Here is a 20,780-nt window from a genome sequence, read left to right as displayed (position 1 = left end):
AAATTTCTATCAAAGCTCTGCTCAAATACAAACACTTTCTAGTGATGAGTCAGACTTGGAAGAAGAAGATGAGACTACTAGTGATGAAGAATATGATGGCACTGTATACTTAAGTGTGCCCAAAAATGTGCATTTTAAGGAAAGAAATGTATATGAGGCAGATCGGTGCTCAACAGGGATTCAGACAAAGCGGAAAGAAATTTTTGATGGTGTACACATTCCACCATGCCAAGGTCGCATATCAGAAATAAGGCTTCTCACGAGTGTCACGGATAAATACCTGTACTCTACCTGCGGGTAATTTAGGCTTCAAAACCAATACCTGCATTTGCAGCATCCGTGGGAAACGGGTACCTGTACTCACGGATACGGGTACCTGCACGGGTTATCCACGGGTATTTTGAATAAAATATTAGGATACTGAGGTATATTGACAATATTAAAAGCTTATATAGAATATAGTATCAAGTACTATACTGATATGGACACTACAGGGTATAAGAAGACTGTAGTGACTGGAATATATAGAAGATAATGAAAATTAAGATCTTCCAGAGTCATACCTGTACTCTTGGCATCCGTGGGAAACGGATACCTGTATCCGTGGATGTCAAACCTGCGGATGTTTTCCTGCAGGTACCTGTGCAAACATCCGCGGGTGTGGACACTCGTGCGGAGCTTTAATCAGAAACATCCGAAAGTTTGCGTTCTAATTCAGAAAAGACACCTTCCCGACCAGCCACCCCGCCAGCAAAAATACTTAAGAAGACAGGGACTGATGATATCAAACCTATCGATGCCCGTAAAACCACGGACTGGTAGTGAGGATGTAGAAATGCAAGACACAACAGGACCAATACGGTCACATGACACAGTCATTCCTCCTGATCCAAAAGATCCTATCAGAAACTTTGACAGTTACAAGTCACGTGACAAGGAGAATATACGACCATCAAATCGCCAATCGGCGATCTCATCAACTGTCAATAAAAGTGACGTCACAAATAGGGTATTAGACTCACGGATCGAGGTCAGTGTGCGGGAATTGATGGAAGTGTCCAGAGATGTCCACAGCGAATTTACAGATTTGATCCGGATACGTAATCCGAAGGCCGTATTGGTGAATGCACGGAAGTTACCCATGAGTGCAAATTTTTCATGGCCAAGAATGGAAGGTATTCTGATTAAAGTGGACATGATATCTGGAAATTCAATTATCACTGCAATTGTGGATACAGGTTCACAATTAAATGTTGCTCGAGGGGAAGTAGCCCGACGTAAAATCCCTCAGGTAATAACCCTTTCAGACGAGCACTTGTATCGCCTTCCAAGCACTTATGCAGAAGGAGACGAAGCTTACAACTGGGCTGCGCGTATCGGGAGTCGGAGGGGTGTGTGTGCGCCCGTCATGGGGTTGTACAACCCCTTGGGTTTGGGTGACTTACAAAAAGGAGAACGGTAAGAGGCTTCGTTGTTGTCCTGTTGCGATGGTTGTCCTGTTGCGATGGACTGACTACTTTTCAGCTACGCCAATATGGATTGGGTAGTGACGTCCGCCATTGGGGGGACTACATATGAAACTGAATTGTCCTGCCCAACTTTGAGGACTTGTGAATTCTGTGCATCAGTGACCCATTGTGACCCCAACATCTAGCCGATCACCGGCAATCACTATCTAAGATATTCCTTTTTTGGGTGATAGCAGAAATAATAAAACTTTGCAAGTCTATGGCTTCCTGTAAGAATAAATTTTGGATGTGATTTGATGCAATGATTGAGATCATCATATCATCCAATGCAATTATAGCTCTTGTTTTGACTAATATAGTGCAGAAAAGGGGAGTGATGCCCAGGGCTTATCAGAATTGGAGAAGGCATAGTTGTGTGCTTGTGGCTGCTGAAATGCCAAGTCCCCATGTTGCTGGGGCAGCTCATTATTGAGCGAGATATCATAGTGTGACACTCCGTGACCGTGATTGCGTTGTCCCAAAATGGTAAGTTTTCATGATAGAGGCAAGAAAACAGTTTATTTGGGGGTCCTGACCCTCTGAATAAATCTGAGCGCTTTTGAGGTTTATTAGAGACCCAAATGGGGATTTCAGTCTGAAGGGGTCCTAAAGGGACCGCCGGCACCTCAGCAAAATACAAAATTCATTAAACTTCCCTTACAGGAAGTCACCCACTGTCCTATCATCTATTTTATTTAGTTTATCAGTTACATGCACACATACCTCAATCTGACAATTTCTACTAGTTAGACACATTTATTTAAATTTTGCCACAAAGACATCCCGGTGCAGAAAATTGCCTAATGAGGACATTTGTCAGACATGTCATAACCTTTGGGACAAGAATAGAATGGCTTATTAGGTTCAATTACTATTGACTATAGTGATTACAGCCCTCAAACCTACTTCCCATAACCGCTTCCTCACATCCATATTGGGGGTATTTAGAGCCTCCAGTCGAACCATTTCAAGTTGTTGTCGAAGGCCCGATGCCAAATGTGAAGGTAGCGGGCATTGGGGCGACTCGCATACTACTGCATTGAGTCTATCGGGAATAAGCTCTGATCGCTCTTGAGGATTGTGGTCAAAAAAGTGATTCATGATCCCCAAATCTCGTTGAGCTTCATGATCCACCCCATAGCTCGCCAAATCGGGCATGTCGATACCCAACCCACGAACCCCCTCCTCAACTAACCCAAATAAAAACATATCCGCGGGAGAACGATTGGGTTCACCACGAATTTGCATGATGTGAAAGTTCCAAGTTTTCACCCATTCCGTAGCTTCAGCATTGATGGCATCCAGAAAGAGATGGTGCAAGAGCCACATATGGAGGTCTTCATCTACATCCAAGCCATAGTGCTGCTCAAGATCCATAAAAAAGTCGTACCACTTCAGTCCTAAACCTTGCGTCCAATCCAGCCAGAGACGCTCGATGCGCGTATTGTGAACACTTCTGAATTATTCTCAGTTGTTTTCGGTGAGTTTTGAGAAGCACACCACCTGCCAAAAATATAGGAACCTCGGCCTGATCCACGAAACTGCTCCATGGCTTCGGCCACTTTTACATTTTCAACTCCGTGATCTCCCCGAACCCGGCTCGGAGCTCCGTATTGTGCAACAGCCTCAAGAAATAGGCGGAGCACGGTGTACGAACGGTTATTGTTGTGGACACGCAGACCTGTCACGAACCGCGATTTACCATCAATGAAAGCATGGGTTACGAGTTTCCAGCGGATTAGCCCTGTATCAGGTTCAGTCACTATATTGCTTGACCAGCCACCCCTACCGTGCTGCCCATCGTGGTGCCAAAGTGAATTAACTGCAGGAACCCAGTACTTCTTACGTGCAATTCGACGCTGCCCAAAAGCGGGTGGGGCTCCGCGAACTCTCAGAAGCGATGCATGAAGCCGGGAACGGGATATACGCATGCCTCTGCTTGCGAGCTGACCCAGAATCATACTCCTTCCAGCGTGGGGAAAAAGTTGAAGAACGTCAAATACCATGGCATCGAGAGCTGTGGTCGATATCTGACTATAACGACTGGACTGCCCACTGTCTGCATTGCGCCGGACTTCGGAGGAGCCGTCGGGTGTGAGGTAGAGTTCGAACACAGGAGGGGCGCGGTTAGCGAGATTGAATTCGAGAATTCTCCTTCGCACGGTTCGCGGAGAGCAACCCAGTAAGCGGGCGATCTGAGTGGGGCCCCTTAGTTGGATCGCTTGCTTGAGGAAATCTTCGTCAATGATGACTGGTGGTCGACCTCCTGACGGAGTGGACATCCCCAGCTGGACCACTTGTATCCTTTGTCGTTCAGATTCATCTGGGTGCCCTAAGCCCGCTTGCTCAAGGTCACGGAGCATATCGTGTAGGTTTTGGTTGAGACAACCTAATTCTTCGTTGGAAAATATTGTTCGGTGCTTCGGAAACTCAGACAATTGAAGGAGTGGGGGGCATGACTCACAAGTTGAGCTGCTCGCAATAAATCGAGACAGTCATTCCTGTGGCGGCCTAATTCTGCTCCATCGGCGGACTGGGTGTGGAGCGTGATCAACACACGCTCTTGGAGAGCAGAGTACGCAGCACGAATGTTATCCCGTCTATAAGCATCCATCGAGGCAGGTAAACGTCGGGTTTCAGTGACTTGAGTGTGACGAAACCGGTGTGACCAACCGGCCTGCCGGCCTTTCACACCGGTTTCTTCACCTTCTACAGAATGGATGCTACAACGACTCCGATGCACTGGCTGGCAACTAGATTTTGAAGAGAGAGGAACGACTCGATAGGCGCAACTTCACCGTCTGCAACAATCACGGATAATAATATCAACTTGAACGGCCATACTAGTACAGTTGAGAGAAGATTCGACCGATTAAGGGCACCGCGGAGAACGCCATCGAGAGGGCTCGGACGAGCCCTTTTCTTTTACACGTTCAAATATCCTTCCAGATGGTCATCGGGGATATACCAAGCAAACCAATGTGGCATCGTCCAGCTACCCCCACTCGACTTGTTGAGGCCTAACCAACCACCTCGGCTTATTCAGTACTTCATTCATTGGCTATCTCTCGACTAATTGAGGTTTAGCGCCAGTGGGTGCATCTCAAGCACATCCGTTCATGCTCTCCTTCTGGGCGGTCCCTCACAAAATACCACTGGCAACCAAGTCGTTCCAAGAATGCCCACAAGTCTTTCTTTACGCCAGATAGTGAACACCAGTGCCAGTGCTCTTTCCTTGGCCGATGTGCCAGTGCTCTATTAGAACAGCGTCGGTGAGTTATAACCCTTTGATGGCGAATCGGCTCTTTCAAAGGAGATATAGACGGAGAACCGCTGATCACTCGCACGATTCGAGCTACTATAGGTCCACTCCGATACTCTTAAAACTATTTGGATCTGATTACTGGTCGTACTGCTGCGACAATGTGCTTGTGCTTTCCGGGGTTGTACCAGATACGGTCTCATCTTGCTCGCTCTGTGCCTCGAACGTGGAATTCTAGGCCTATTCTCCTGAAGTTTGGAAATGGGACCCTACAAGCGGCCCTGCAGGTCACGCTATTTATAGGTTCGCTGCTTTCCAATTCTTTCGACTTTCTCGATTTCATTAAACTCTAGGTAAAATCAAGCCCTCGGTCTTGAGCGATTCGAGCTTGTCTTCTGCTTTCCGCGTAATGGGTCGTACTGCGGCGGATAAGGTTTCGACTAGTCCAATTGACTCGAAAAATCGCATTCTGAGTTAGCTCCGTCTCGCCCCAAGCACCAACTTCACCGGCAAGGTGTGGCTGGCATTTCTGCGCCATAATCCTACTACTGACGCGGACAGTTGGTCGGCAACAACTCGTAGATTCACGAGAACGCAGCTTGGTTTTCGACGGCCTAGTTTATCAACCCCAACTACTAGGGTGCGGGCCGGGCCGTTCTCAACTACCTTGCCATCTTACCCAACTTTCTCCCGTCGTGAATGTGGATCTGAGCTAATATGGATGAACTGTGGGGTAGAACTCCGGCCCTGTAAAGTATCTCATGAGCAACAGAGGCGAAAAAAAGCCGTGATCGGCTGTGTTTTGCCGATCAAGGAAATTGATTATCACCGATCGCGGCTTTCACTGAGAATAAAGGCTACTTTACTCCCTCTACCCTCCAGCCCCTTGGAAAACCCCGAACTCGAAGGAGGCTACTCACGGCATTAATCCACCTAGCGGCAATACAAGTTATCCAGGAGAGCCCCCACCCGCGTCTCGCCTAGTTCCACCTCCCAATAGAGCAGGTTGTTGGCGCTGCAAGTGCTATGAAACGTGGGACGACCTAGTGACGGGGGTAATTATGAACTTCCCCAAGCAAACCAACCAATCTGGACACGATTTTGGCCCAAACCTTAATCCAAATCCTAAAACCTTCCCGTTCCGGCTTCTGGCATCGGCAAGCCCTCACATCTCTCCTCTCCCCTTCACAGACTCGGAGATTCGGCGACTTTGGCCAGATGTCCACGGTGCCCTCATATTTGAAGTTCGGGCCAGTTGAGTCTTCCTCTGGGAGTATACCCTTTCAAGTTGACTCTCAACTCATGGGCCGATCGGAAATTCACCAGTGTCGACCTTGCCCGCGCGCGTCGAATTCCATCCCTAAGTATACCGCGCAACGTATTGCATCATACCTAGAAGAAACTTTGGGCTCTCCTATCCTCCGAGACGACGTCGAATGGCCCGAACTTGAAGACCTCCCCGGCGGCCCCCCTGACTCGGCCCCAGACTTGGGCAAAACGGCCGACGATTACGAGCTACTACCATTTTCGACACCTGAGATACAGGAATTGAAGTGGATGGAAGCTCCGCTGCCAGTGGTGGGCCGTGCATAGGATTTGTGACGGTCATGGATCTCACCTGAGTTCTAGGATTCTTTAAGTTCTCAATTGCCGCCGGACTCGAAGTATCACCACCACCGTGCCCGCCAGGATGGCAGCCGTCCGAAATTGCGATTACCTTCGTCTTATAATCTATTTACGCAGCACTTTTATCAGCAAGCAGTTGCATCCGGACAAACTGTGCGGCGGCGCTGCAAGGGACCAGCGGAACCTAGAGAAGGACGCGGTACGTGGAGAATTTCTCCGAGTCTTCGTCAAACCCAGACTAAGAACTCGGGATAGCTCCAAAGTCTGATCCTGCACAGCGGGCGCAACACATCGCCAAACTTTGGCATAATCTTACCCCAGAAGAGCGGGAGGTGCGTGGTAGCCAAATCCGGCTACCAGTTAGAACGGAACATCCAACCCTGACGCATCGCACCAGCCGTTCCAATTAGAAGCAATTCGACACCGCGAGAACTATCACCTCCAGCGGTTGGGTCTAGTAAGACAACCTTAGCAGATAGTCAAAAGTACGTACACAGCTTTGAAACGTCTAGGACCGTGACCATTCAAGTAGTGAAGATGATTTCAGCCTGAGGTTCAAGGAAGTCTTTGAATATTGGGTCCAGGAAGCACGAGAATCCACTGGGGTTCTTTAGCGACCCAACTGCGACTGGAAAGATTCCTGAGCAATGCCAGTCACGCCGCGATGAATGTGGGAACCGAATCCATACCGCTGACGCACGGTGCAGGGCCTGCTAAGTAGTGCTAGTAGTACGGATAATGGCACCGGTTGGTAACGGTAACAACTTGAACAACCCATCACTGGCACAAAAAACCGTGTAACCATGATTATGTTACGTCACAGTACATATGACAAGGCTGGTTAGTACTAGTCTCGTTTTCAGATGCTCATTGGGCGGCTGGCTTCACGGCGGCGGAACAGCAGTTTGCCTGTCTTGCCGCTCCTACACAAGTCCATGTAAGCGCGGAGCTGTCAACTCGGCTCACACCGGTGTGGAACTCGCATCAACTCGACAAGCCGAGTTGAAACGAGCTGACCACACCAGCTCGGCTCGACTTACACCGCGGCAACACTAGTTTGACATGTCCCCCCATCACGTCCGGCATGTCCCCTGCCGCAATTGAAGATCTGTCCAGGCAGCAGATCAGACGCACGAGCCAGGCGTGTGCTGGACATTGAGCAACTGGAGGTGGCGTAGCGCGGGGCAGAGCATGGCAGTGGCCGGCCCGGAAGGAGACAGGAGAGATATTCGGGATCTTGTGCTGGTGAAGCAGCAGGTCTCTATATTATTGGTCTGTTGACGCCGTTGCCCTTTGACAGTTTGACTTGGAAGGCGGATTGGTCGTGTGGCCTTAGATGCCAGTGAAAATGAGGCGTCTCATCCGTATATCTCGCCCACCTCACGGGGGGGGAACAAATTAGATCGAGGGCTTCGGACTTATCGCTGGGACTGGGAGGTTTGTTGCACGGCCGTGGACTTGAAGTAATGGAGGGTATCGATTGGAATACCGGTTCAGCCTTCGGCGCCTTGGCCATGGGCTGGGAAAGGTCAGAGGTGAAGCTTGGTATATCGATAAGAGTCGGGCATTAAGCTCGAACGAGACTTCATTGAGACGTCGTGGCGAACGTCCCACTTCTACTGCCTGCCAGTGCCAGTGTTCTAACCTGGTTTTACAGTGACGTGTTTCGATATCGGGCTCGGCATTGGAGTAGAGAGGTTGGGATGCGTCGTCAACAATGATTCAATGTGAGATTTGGCCAGCAAGGTGAGTATGTCGCCTCTTCTGGTGACAAGAACCCTGACTGACATAAATAGAACGGGTTTGGCGTTGGTGTCGTTGACAACTTGAAATTGGAGGCGATGCAAGATTTTGAGATGTGGTCGTTGTTATTGAGTGCGCGAGCCGAGTCAGGCTCACCCGGATGTCTCCTGGTTGCGTGCTTAGCACGTCTTAAGCTCCAAGTCGGCGTGTATATATTCCGACTTGATTCTTTGCAGAACTTTGAACGAAATTGGATTGCGGACTTGAGTTGGGTCCACTAGAGTGGCTTGTCGCTGAGTTTGACGTTGAATCCGCTTGGAAATAGGTGAGCCACGTAGGGTTGGTGGATGAGGGAGAGGAGCGGCTCGGGCGGTCGGTAAACCGGGTAGGGTTGGGCCAGTTGGGGAAACGGGGCGGTGTGAGCCGCGCAGGGTGGGCGGGTGAAGAATTAGCTGCTCCGCGCAAGCTTGGTGGGTGGGCAGGCCGCAAGACCAAGTGCGTGTGACGTTAGGAGGCGGCAGGAGCAGAGGAAGCTGATAAGAAGTAGAAAGTCTGGATGATACTGGCACACTTTGGTTGGTTGACGACTTTACTTTGGAGGATGAACGGAGAGGAGAAGGTGTGGGGTATGTGCCCGGTTCCGTCAGTGTTCCGTCCTGTTCCGTCCCGTTGAGTAACGTCACACCATCTTGCTCGACGCTCGTTGCTGGTTGCTCCCCGCTCATCTTTGCTGGGCTGGCTTCAAATTTGCCGCATCCCATCCTGTGGGTCAAACTCGAACAATCATCTGGGCCGAGGCTTCCACCCGACCTCGTTAGTCTGCTGAGATAGTTCACTCGGAACGGGCCACTGGCACAAGGTTCAACTCCGTGATAGGTAGGCCAGAGATGGCCAAAAGTATAGTTTCGTACAAGATAACCAAATTTTTCAAAAGAATGACAGCGTGCGCTCCAGGCATCTCAAGCTTCCGAAACTACAAGTTCCGAAGTTCCAAGTTCAGCTTCATGAAGAGCCTGAGAGCTAGGATTGGCAGTGGAAGAAGGGAGTGCCTGCATGCCTAAGTCTATATCCAGCTCACGCATTGATTGGGCTTACATGGGGATGCGCAAATTGCACCACTGACACAGATGCAGGGGCGCCGCCGGAGGTAGATCTTCCCGGAAGGGTGCCAATTTCGATACTGGGACCAACTACTCCAAGCCTTCGACGAAGATAGTTGCGCATATTGAGACTATGAAACTTGATCAGTAGCAACCTTCACGGAGTTCGATAAATCTACGTTGCCAGCATGGAATTCCAATAGACTGTCAGGGATCAGTAGCCTACACTACTAAGAATAGAATCTACCTCACGTTTACTATTGGGCAACGAAGTGAGGAAGAACCAAAAGGTGCCAGGAAAAAATATATACTAGGTGAGGAAAATCAGCTCCAAATTCTTAAACCTTTGACTTGAAGCCAGCCTACCAGTAGCATAGTACCAAAAGATGGGAGGGAAGTGAGTACTCCACGATATACTGCGTTCATCAAGAGAGTTTGGAAGCGTGAGGGAGTCCTTCAAGTTGCAAGCGTCGCTAAGTCGACACCAGTGTTGGACAGGAGACATACCGTAGAGCTATAACGTGATGTTGACGTAGGAAGAGAAATAAATGTGCAGTTATTGAGAGATCGCAAGCCAAAGTCGCTGCAGTTTGAGCCACCAGAACAAACTCGGCCAAGTTTAGCCAACTATGCTGGAAGGAGGATTTTCCGGCGGATTACTGACCTTGAAATGCTGAAGATCCAACAAGGAGTGAATCCGATAACTGCATGAACTTATCAGGCTATAGGAGCGAAATCTAACTAGACTTCTTTACATCCCAACGGTCTGCATAGTACCGGCCACTACGACCGGTTTTCAAGACGTCCGTCAAGAGAGCATCACTTACCCAACTGGATGCAAGCCATAATACCCTGCAGATCCCATGAATTAAGGGCGAAGACGACAAGAGCCTGAAGCAAAGAAATACCGTGGCATAGATTCCCCAACGAAGCGGTTCGTTACGCAGGACTAACCATTAGTAAGAACTGGCGAGCTTGCACGGTCCGAAGACACTGACGCTGCCAGAGTCGGCCGATGAAATAACTTCAATTCGAGTTGAGGTCAGCCGGTCAAGGGAAGCGGCGGGAATGTGAAACTCACAGATGGACCACGAAAATGGAGAGATACTACCAACACGTAAACCGCACTGGCGCCGGTGAAAGAGATGCCATAACTCACGCCCGCTAGAAGGTAGGCCTAGTGACCTGAGTGCAAGCTTGATGTTGTATAGGTGGAACTCACCATCTCGGTCCTACGACGCAAAATTCATTCGACAACTTGAACTTCTCGGACAGCCCCGCAAACGTTACACGTACCAAAAAAACCAAAATTGGGGGTTGCCAAACTGAACCACAAAGCGTGAGTAGCTAGAGGCCGAAAAAAAGCCAATTTGGAAAGTTTCCAAAAGGCTATCGTCAAAAGATGAGGCGGTAGAGTTGAATCGGACCCGTGAGTTATACCTAGCCAAAAGTACCTGGAAGGGCGGTCAGTTGAGCTTACCAGCGGAGTCAAAGTATTGGTTCGCACAGCGCCTTGGATAAGATACTCGTCCTTCCACCATTTGAAATATAACCAGACCTGGAGCAGCCCAATCCCGTAAAGCCTGATCACAATGAGTAGAACACCTAAAATGAGACACCAGCACTCACACCGTCCCAAACAGCAAAGAGATGAGCCAGCAGCCATAGGTAGTGACGAGAGGAGACTCAGGAGAGAGCATTATGGGGAACGACAACAAAGGATTTGAGATCAAGGACAAGGTTAAAGTTTGATATCAACTTGAATTATATCGTGCTGGCGCGTATGAGTCACTGAGTAAAAAATACTGGGGGTGCCCAACCGAGTATAGCTCTAGGGAAACTCCAGCGACGCATGACTATCGACCCACCGACAGCCTGGTCAGAGGATTGCCAGTGGGTTCGTCGTCGCCTGCCTGCAGATAGCGGAAGGCAGTGGAGATGACGGGAGTCACGGGACTCGAGGGACTGCCGTGAGTCGTGACGCTGAGACGAGGTTGGACGTCACACAGCCCCTTATATTCAGTTTCACTCCTTGTTTACTTTTCAAACGAGAATACAACTCGAGGTTAGGGTAGACGCTCAATAAATTTATGGCTTTGGGCTGCACCCCAGTGGGCTACCTGCTACCATGTCGTAAGACCTGTTAGGTAGACTATTCTGTAGGTAATTAAACTACCTACCATGAGCAATCCAAACGTGCTTCGCATCACGTTATCGTGTCAATCACGCTGTGACGCTCCTTCAACGAGCATCTGGAGCATCCATGGCGCCGAGCAGCGGTCTCCCAAACCACCGCGCTTCCAATCGCCACGAACGGGCCAGTACCAGTGGCGCTGGCAAATACCATGTCAGCCCTCTGCGGCCTCGTACAGGTCGTATGAAAAATGTTTTGAAGCCTACCAAGAGTCAAGCGCTACGTCGAGCAGCTCTCCAGTCCCAATTAGCGGCTCTCCTCAACGGCGAAACGCCCAGTAACTCTCAACCAAGTCGTGCGCCTCCGGAAAGCGAATTAGAGTCGATGGACTGGGAGGATGAGGTGTCGGAGATGGCAGAGGAGTGTGCTGAGGAGATATTTCCGGCGCCAATTCCAGTTTCCTTGCCCCAGCGGGAACCAGCGGCGACGCGGGGCTCCAGACCTGAGCATCTGGATGCATGGGACATGCTCCTGCCGGCGCTGGAAGCACCATGGACATTCTTCCGGACCGCGACATATGCTTCGCCGCCCTCTCATATTCCACCTTCCGTCCACTATCCCTGCCAATCTGGATGTACTTCACTCATCCACAGCACTGTGCAATGCCTCTATCCGACTCGTACGTCCTTTACATTCTAATAGCGCAGCTTATACTAATGGATTTCAGATATGCAAACCGTTTCTGTCTCAACTTGTGCCTGCCAGCCACTCGGCGCAATCCTCGTCAAACATGGAGTATTCCTATCGTCTCCAAAACGACCTCGCATAGCTATCTCCATCGATCTCCTCGAACTCTATCGCTGTATTCGAACGATCGTGCGATATGCCCTTCGCACAGTTTACGAACGGCGTGGATATCATGTCCTCTCAACACAGGTATACATTCAACCTGTCCAGTTACTGCTAGCTGACTATATATTAGCGAAATGGTGCCCGTGCCTCAGATCCCTTTCGGCAGAGTTTAACGCAAGCTGTGCTGTGGTCAAGCAACCTCCGAGACCGTCTTCAGTCTCGCGTCAATGCAGTACTGGCCTCTGCGGAGGATGCAATAGCAAGCACTACTCGAAGCGAGATCGTGATCGATCACCCAGCATCAACTGGTAGCATCTCCACACCACCAGTCGTTAGCGAGTCGACCGGGGTGTCTACCCACGGTGACCCTGCGACGTCAACTCCACCGGTTGACAACGACAATATCCCTCAAGTAGCGCTTCAAGCAGGTTGCGCAGATAGGATTCTCCGGGAACGCTGCCCCTTATGCTTCAGCAGCACGGAATGGGGTCGTGCTGTTTCTCAGACGTTGACAACAGGTCTTTCTGTTTTACCATCTGCATTGTCTCCTCAACGGTGTCTGCAAGACGCTACACGACTTGCTCCAGGTATGTTTCATGTCTTGGGTCTGGGTTCTGTGCTGACAACCGCCAGAAGACATCCTTCTCTATCCGCTTTCTAGTGCTTCTTGCACGTCCACCATCAAAAAGCTCGACACAGGTTAGCGACCCCAATTATGTATTGGTCGGCATGCTGACAACCTACCAGAATACGTTTCGTTCTATCCCCTGTCCAATTCTTCTTGCGCATCCACCATCAAAACGCTCGACACAGGTAGCAAGTGCTTCTTCGAAGTCGTTTAGCATTAACTCCGCATTTACAGCATAAAATGTCCAGAGACTCCCAAGACTCCCAGTCCTCCGCATCGGGAGCTCCATCGGGCTCCTTCAAGTCGGGATTCGTACTCCGAAGTCTTAGGCGAGTATGACCTGGCTGGTCTCGGTAGCCAAGCTTTTGTTGGCATCCCAGCTCTTAGCCACAGCTTCGTTTCAGACCTCAACTACTACATTCCCCAACTGACTGAGTCCGGCAACATCAGCCTTCCCCATATCGACACAATCGAGCAAACTCCTCAGGCTACCATCACGACAAATTCTGGTATCGACCCGCATCATGGGTTTGATTTCGAGCAGCAAGGTGGCGGCTACGGAAGAGGAAGAGACGAAGAAGACCCTTTTCTTGACGAATCATTCATTGACTTGGGACCTCATCATCGCTCGATTTTTGACCAACAACATGACGTTGACGAGCTTCAATACGATGACGACAATGGTCAGGAAGCAGGTGGTCGAGGAGACCCCCACCGTTATCACCTGAAGATCAGCGTCCAACCCGGTTGCGGTCACATATACCGCTCTCTGAGCGTGGCGCTCGCAGCCCCGCTGTGCGTACTCCCCGCTGTGCGTACTTTCAAGCAGGCTCGCAACGGCCTGAGTCAAGAGGATGACCAGCAGCCTGTTGCGATGCTGCAGCAGCTTCCATTGTCGAAGCAGCTTCCGCCATCGCAACAGCTTCCACTATCGCAACAACTTCCTCTGGCGCCAGTTATCGATAGCGGGTCTCCTCTGACCGAAAAGTCAACAACACCTGAAGCATCTCCTCTTCCGATTCTGCCTACGCCAACTGCACCGGCTACCCGCTTCGTTCATTGGGCTGATATTGCCTCCTATCGCCCTTCGAGTATTCCTTTGCGCGTGGCATCAGAGCCACCAACACCAGATTCCGCTCGCATCCAACCTATCCTCCCAACCAATTTCCATGGGACGATTGAGGAGTTTCGTGCGCAAGGAGGCTTCCGGGAGATCTTAATGCCTCCACCTCCTCCTCAGTGGAGCGAGGAGCACTCCCATCCAAAATTGAAGAAGCCCAAAGGTGCTCGCTCGAAAAAGCAGACCGATATCATCGCATCTGTGTTCACACAGCTCCAGGAGCTTATCGCCGATGCTTCAGCAAAGACCGGGTTGGAGGCTTTGCATATTCAGGATATTATTGTCAAGATGCTCGATGGAACACCCGCCCGCGCGCCAAATAACTGGAACATCTACCAGTCGTTTCTCGTTGATCCGGAACACCGCCTCCGTGAAATGCGTCGCATCGACCCCGAGTTCACTGCGCCTCAAGTCGAAGACCCCAACGATCCAACCTGCACGGTTGACGGAGACTTCAATATGACACCAGCCGAAGTCAGTCATGCCTACGATGCATTCTGCGCCGAGCACGGCAAAACCGCCACGCAGATCCTCCACACATTTCTTGCCACCAACGTTCAGCATCCGACACAACAGTCTCGACGAGCAAATTTCAATCGTCTTACGAAAGACTGCAAGGCCTCAGTTTGTAGTTTTCTTCTATTTGCAAACTTGTGCTTACACTTGTTTCATCTAGCTGGTTCGTCTTGAACGCGCTGGCTTTGAAGGGATCACTATTGTCGTTGGCCCAATCATCAATCAGGACAAGGATCTCGACTGGGCATTCACAACTGGGAAGCTCGGTAGCAACTCTTTCAACTCATGCTTCTCTCACTGATTTGCTCCCAGTATCCTAACGTGCTCATGGTCGATGAGGATGATCTCATTGGGCTATTCCAATCGATTGCCTTGTGAGTTATCAATAATATTTTTGCATGTTTGGGCTCATATCTTTTGCAGCGGAACCGAACTATCACCAGTAGCAGAAGCATTCAATAATGCGCTGGGAGCTACCACATCAACAGCAACTCCTAGCACAAAGAAAGCTTCCAACAAAAAAGGAAAGGCCAAAGCAACGTCTCCGCCGCATTCCGACAACGACAACGATAATCACAACGGCCCCGTTGATTGCTCAACGCGCCGCACTTGTTCTTGGACTATCATCTTGCTACTAATGTCTGCTTTCCGTGACCATTTTCTTGCCTATCTGCGTCCTTGTTATCTCAGCTGCTGTTTGTAGACGTCGTTGATACTAGTACTGTACATACATAGCCTCTGTAGCTTATTGTACCTCGCCGAAATTCAAAGTATGTTTGTCTGATCCAAAATTTCATAAAAAAACATCTTGATCCAGACACCTCTCCACGCAGAAGAGCTTCCTCTCAGACTGGCAACTGCCAGTGCTACATGGTCTCCTCATCTACGTGTGTCTTAGGTATAATCATTACCTACAAATTAGTACACCTAAGTAGGTACTACGTAACTAGTTCGGTAGCCCACTTAGGTGTTGGGCTACTAGTAGGCACAATCTGGTGGCGCGCTGCAAAGTCTTATTGAAATTACTTATATTATAAGCTACTAGTACTGCCCTCCCCTTCGTCTCAGATTATAGGCATAAGCGTCTCGCGCCCTTCGACAAGTTTTCGCTCGCGATACGTTGCGGCTATTGTTAGTCGCGTGCCAACCCTCTGATCGAGCAATCCGGCTCCTAGCCGCATTCACATTGGTATTTCCACTGGAACTAGAATTCGCGGGCGGGTGGGGATTCGGAACGGGTAAGTTGTGGCTGTCATCCGGATGGATTTGGTCGGAATTAGGGGCCAGTCCCATGGCACTTGCGCTGGGCATTATGGTACCATGCCAATCGTTCCCATCGAAAAGCCTGCAAGCGCGATTAGGTCCATTCATCCTGATCCAAGTAGTCTGACCAAAGGGTGTTAGGCCGAGTCTCGATTGCAATTCCCCACTCCACAAAGGCGAAGTTGAAATCCTTCGAAGAACAATTTTCTTTGATTAATTGAAAGCATGGGTGAAGGCAGACCGCTTTGCCAACGTCGCGATCGCGGTGCACGCAGCTGACAAAATTGGTGCAATGGTAGCCTGTCATACCGTAATGCCCTAAACGAGCCAGTTCCGCGTCTTTGCAGATATTCTTATACTGTCGCGCCGCTCCAGAGAAGATTGACTTCGCTCCCAGTGCGAGCAGGTCTATCATCTGCACCCAATTAGATAACGCAAGAGACAACCTGACTAGACGAACCAAACCATGGTGCAAAAGTACCGTAATTTCCTCTGGGCTATTTGCCTGGTGTTGATCGTACGCATTCAAGATAGACCCTGCACGTCCTCCATTGGGCTGGTGGGTACCAAGCCCAGTCATAGACCCAAGATGTGACCATTGAGCAAGAGCGGTTCGTCGTTGGATGCCCTTTATCTTGACCAAAAGGTGGCATGCGCGGATTATATCCAAGATCTCCTCTGAGAATATCTCGTACCGCACCGCCGCTATCTAGAAAGCGGTTGGAGCCGGTCGTATTTTTTAAAAAGCTTCCCTACGTACCAAACGTCGCAAACCGTTTTCCCGACAGTAAAAACGAATAAGGTCTCGGCCACATAGCTGTTGTACATCTGGTCGTGGATGATAGTAGATCAGACCAAGTTGTTCGGGGGTCACGTATAGCTGGGGGGTGGATTCGGACTCCGCAGTTTTTTCAGACTCTGCGGTTTTTGCAGGCTTGCCCTGGGCCTTGAGAAATGCGTGATAAACGTGCTCGATAAACCTGATAAAAAGGAGATACCTTGAGAGGGTCCGTTTTAGCCAACTCGGGGGGCGGCTTAGCAGATTTAGGCTGCGCAAAGATTACAGCCCAGACACCACAGAGGAAGTCTAAAGTACCTTGTGCAACTTGGGTTGCAAGCGGTCGTTGGGTTCCGCATGGGTGATAGCGGCATCTTTGAAACGTTGAAGATCGCTTTGGCGAGTCACCTCCACTACCCAGGCACATCGTTGGTGGGGGGGTAACTTCAAACCCCTACACTTATCACAACCGTCGTCTTCGTACCAATCGGGCACCACAAGTTCCGAATCGTCGTCCTTCATGGTGACGCTGACCCGGTAGTGCTGTTGCTCCGATTTCAGATGATTCTCACGGTTTCGCCGCTTCCTTTCGCTCGCCGTTAGTGGGCGATCGGTCTTCGGGCGTTCTTTCTGTGTTCCTTTGGAAAATAGTTGTTGATCTGCGATTCGTAGCACCTTTCGTTGCCAAATGGTCTCCGAGATGATGATGGCAAGGTTGGCATCCAGAGTGGAGATGAGAGCGTAAGCTTGAGGGTGAATGTCCGTTGCCAGATCTTGAAACACGTCGGGGTTGGCTAGTGGGTTAACCAGATAGGACTGAATGCGACGGTATAAGCGAGCCGGGCTCCAAGTAGCAGAGCCATGTAACAACAAGGGAGCACTCTAAACTGAAAATTAGATTCAAGTTAACCGCAGCCTTAAGTCAAAAATAAACACCGGATCTTGGAGGACCAGAGACTCTAGGTGAGGCTGTAACCAAAGGCGCCAATTGAGCTGAAATCCTGACGCATTTACTAGAAAGAAGACCGCCATGGGATCGCACGGCCATACGGCCATTTCAGGCTTAGAACTGATAAAACTCAGCAGAGTGGGAACAAAATCCGGACTTGGAGGGGGTGGCCCTGTGGGAACCGGGGTTTCCTGCCCAAAATAGATTATCGGAGTTCCAGGAGGGGAAAGCGAAAGATACCAGATTGGCCCCCGGCGGAGGAGGATACCATTTAAGTAAAATCAACTTGTAGGCCATCTTCCACTGATACAGGCGGAAAGATGGTACGAGTAAGCGTCCCAATTTGAATTCCACAAAGTTGTTGGGTCGGCAAAGCTCAAAAAGGCGATTTTCTAAACCACTCTTCTAGAGAAAAATTGGATATATGTCACATATATTGGTGGGATTACCTTGAGTAATTTTTGAAACCCAACCGACTTGTAAGACGACTGAGGAATTTTCTTCATCGCTCGAATATCGTCGCGTACATGTACTATGGCAGCGTCAAGGTTCGTAGGTGCATCGGGCTAGATATCTGAGTTCAGCCATGTTCGAAGCGTATGGAGGAATCTGGACTGACCGAAAAGAAAAGGGTATCCAAGTGAAGGCAAATGGCGGAGATATTCCAAAGGTCGTCGTCAACCCCCTCCGTATCCACGTCCATCTTATCCTCCAGGAGGAGTGGGTCCTCGAAAATATCCATGGAATCATCACTGCAGCTTTCACGGTTCGACGAGCTTCCGCTACCGTGGTACGATGAATCGTCATCACTAGATGTGTACCCCTCGTCGTCATCGTCGTCGTCTTCTTCTTCTAGATAGTCTTCATCTTCGTCCTCTCCATCTTCTTCCGCGTCGGATTCGTCGTAAATATCTAATGCCTCCATAAAAGTATCGGGAGCTATCAAGCCGTCTAAGAGGCATAGCTGCTCTAGCGGTGCTGGCTAACGAGAGTCATTCTAGAATCTCTAAATCACCGTTGAGCTTACCAAAGAGTGTTCCAAAGCAGGGGCTACGTCCAAATATCTACGTCGAATGGCGAGGAGCCGCCGACGTGCCTCAGCCATGACCTCTGGATGGTCCACCTGGTGGAGGAACCCCTCGTTATAGCGATATTCCTGGTACGCGACGAAATCTTCAACTAGAGACTCAAGGTAGTCGGATGAAAGCTGGGTTACGTCCACCCCAAGTATTCGGGTCAGATAGTTGAGGACCAGATTGCGCTGGATGGGCAAGATCAGAGGGCGTGCAGAAGGGTATGTCCAATATACCTCAAGTGCACCTGTTTGCAGCGTGCCCAAAAAGCCTATTTCGCAGATCTCGAACGTCTCGAGTCAAGCCTTCTTGAAATTGTCGGCGTAGATACGAGAGTAAAGAATTAGCCCATATGGGATTATCCCATATATCATGGGCAAGCTCCCGACATGAGCTCACATGTGGGTCCCAGACGTAGTGCGATTTGCTCATGGAATGCGAGAGGACAAGCTGTGACAATCGTGACATCGCGGCCCTTTTTGTTTGTTTATACTTATACCCGTACTATTGAGACGCGGTGGCCGGGTTGTCCTGGTTGTCCAGCCGGTCCACGGTGCAGGTCTCGGGTGTGGTTTCGAGGATAGCGAAAGGCGGGAGCGGTGACAGTCCCTGACTGTGGCTGGCCGAAGCTTGCGGAACATGCAAGCTCTCCAACTCTCAAGCTTCTTTTAGGCCGATCCAATATTGCAGGGCCACAGATCTGCAAGTCTGACATACCAGACGGCGGACCTGTGAAACGAAAACACACGCTTATCCGCGCCCCGGAAAGGATTTGCTCTTCCCCGCCGATCTCGAGGCAGACGACGCCTGGCCATACTGTCGGGTTATGGCTCAAATCCACCCAACCGAAGGCCAAACGACCATCAAACTCACCAATCACCCATTCCTCATCCTCCGTCTCCATCTCCCTTGCCCGCGCTCACCACCTCCGCCATTCGCAGATCACGTGCCACGCCGAGTCGCCGCGGGACTTCGACTCTCATAGCTCTCCCTCCTTCATGACGCCCCGCACGTGATAGGTCGCCTGTTCGATCCCCGCTAAAAAAAACATTTTTAAATCATTTTCCAGGCCAAACAAGGGCGGGATCAGTATATGTCGAGCAGATTTGAAGCCTTAGCATGTTATTGATGTATCAGTGGTCCATAGCGTGGTTTCCGAGTGTTTCTTGTCGCTTGTTCGACACCCGCTGGGTGTTATTTTTAATCTTTTGTTTTTCTCGACGCCCTCACGTGTCCCTCACGTGCGCGTCAGTCACGCGTCACATTTTGTTTATTCCCCGCCATGTCCGACTCATCCGACGACGAAAAACACGCCGCCCGGCACTCACCAATGTACTGGCACCAATTGCCGCCTTCCTGCTGCACCTAGCAAGAAGAAATGCCCACGCTGTCTCGAGCAAGGGAGGGCGGCGGCGAAGAAGTACCGCCAGAAGAGGAAGGCCAAAGATGGCAGCGGACCTGCTCCGAAGAAGCAGAAGCGTGATGGGCTGAACCCGACTGACGCGTCCAAACCCATACCCAACAGCCACGCACGACATAGCTCTGATCTGGAGTCGTCTGACGAAGGATCTGACACGGATTCTTCTTCCTATGAGGCAAGTACAATCTCATCGCATGATTTCTGTTGTGAACAGTGGATTAGATATTCCAATCACCCGAGGAACTATTCCTAGCACTGCGGAGACGCGTCAAAGACGACACATTTGACCTGCATTTCAAAGCCCAGGCAACACTCGCAGTCGACCCACAGTTTGACGCGCGTGAACGCGAGAAAACGACCGCCGTCGATGTCTGGAAAGCCTCGGGGTTCCATTTCACGTGAGTCCGCCAATTTATGGGGTCGGTATTGCAAGGTAATCATTGATTTCAGTGTTCACCGGCACCGCCGCGGCGTGCACTGAAGACAGGCCATTCCACGACTTATTGGTGCTCACAGGATGCCGCAAGAAAGAAGGACGCAAAGCCCTCGGCCAAACCCGGTGCGAAACATCGCGAAACACCGGGCATGGATCGCTTCCCATGCAAGAGTCGTCTCACAATTGCATGCCGCACCGCAGGCGTTGGCGCAAATGGCAAACCAACGCTATTCATCAATTTCAAACACGCGATGCGACACATTGTGTACCGGGATACATCAATGCCGGCGGCAGCAATCGCCATGATTCGTGACGCCGACGACAGCCTGACTCCCGCGGAACTCGCCGTCAAGGTCATAGCCAAGTTCAAGG

At 50.3% G+C, this 20,780-nt stretch overlaps 1 protein-coding gene across 1 annotated transcript; it reads right to left on the bottom strand.

Annotated features, from left to right (window-relative positions):
- Positions 1–2,372: 2,372 nt before the first annotated feature.
- Positions 2,373–4,122, bottom strand: MIND_00938700 (uncharacterized protein; the record flags this gene model as incomplete). Its single annotated transcript, XM_037366006.1, has 5 exons — positions 2,373–2,964; positions 3,012–3,252; positions 3,298–3,454; positions 3,512–3,928; positions 3,973–4,122. The coding sequence occupies 5 exons, from the start codon at positions 4,120–4,122 to the stop codon at positions 2,373–2,375; spliced, it is 1,557 nt and encodes a 518-aa protein (XP_037217418.1).
- Between the last annotated feature and the right edge of the window lie 16,658 nt (positions 4,123–20,780).

Source organism: Mycena indigotica (genome assembly GCF_014461135.1).
Source record: "Mycena indigotica strain 171206Taipei chromosome Unknown Mind.scaff0008, whole genome shotgun sequence".
Classification (NCBI taxonomy): Eukaryota; Fungi; Basidiomycota; class Agaricomycetes; order Agaricales; family Mycenaceae; genus Mycena; species Mycena indigotica.
This window is presented reverse-complemented; position numbering and strand designations above follow the sequence as displayed.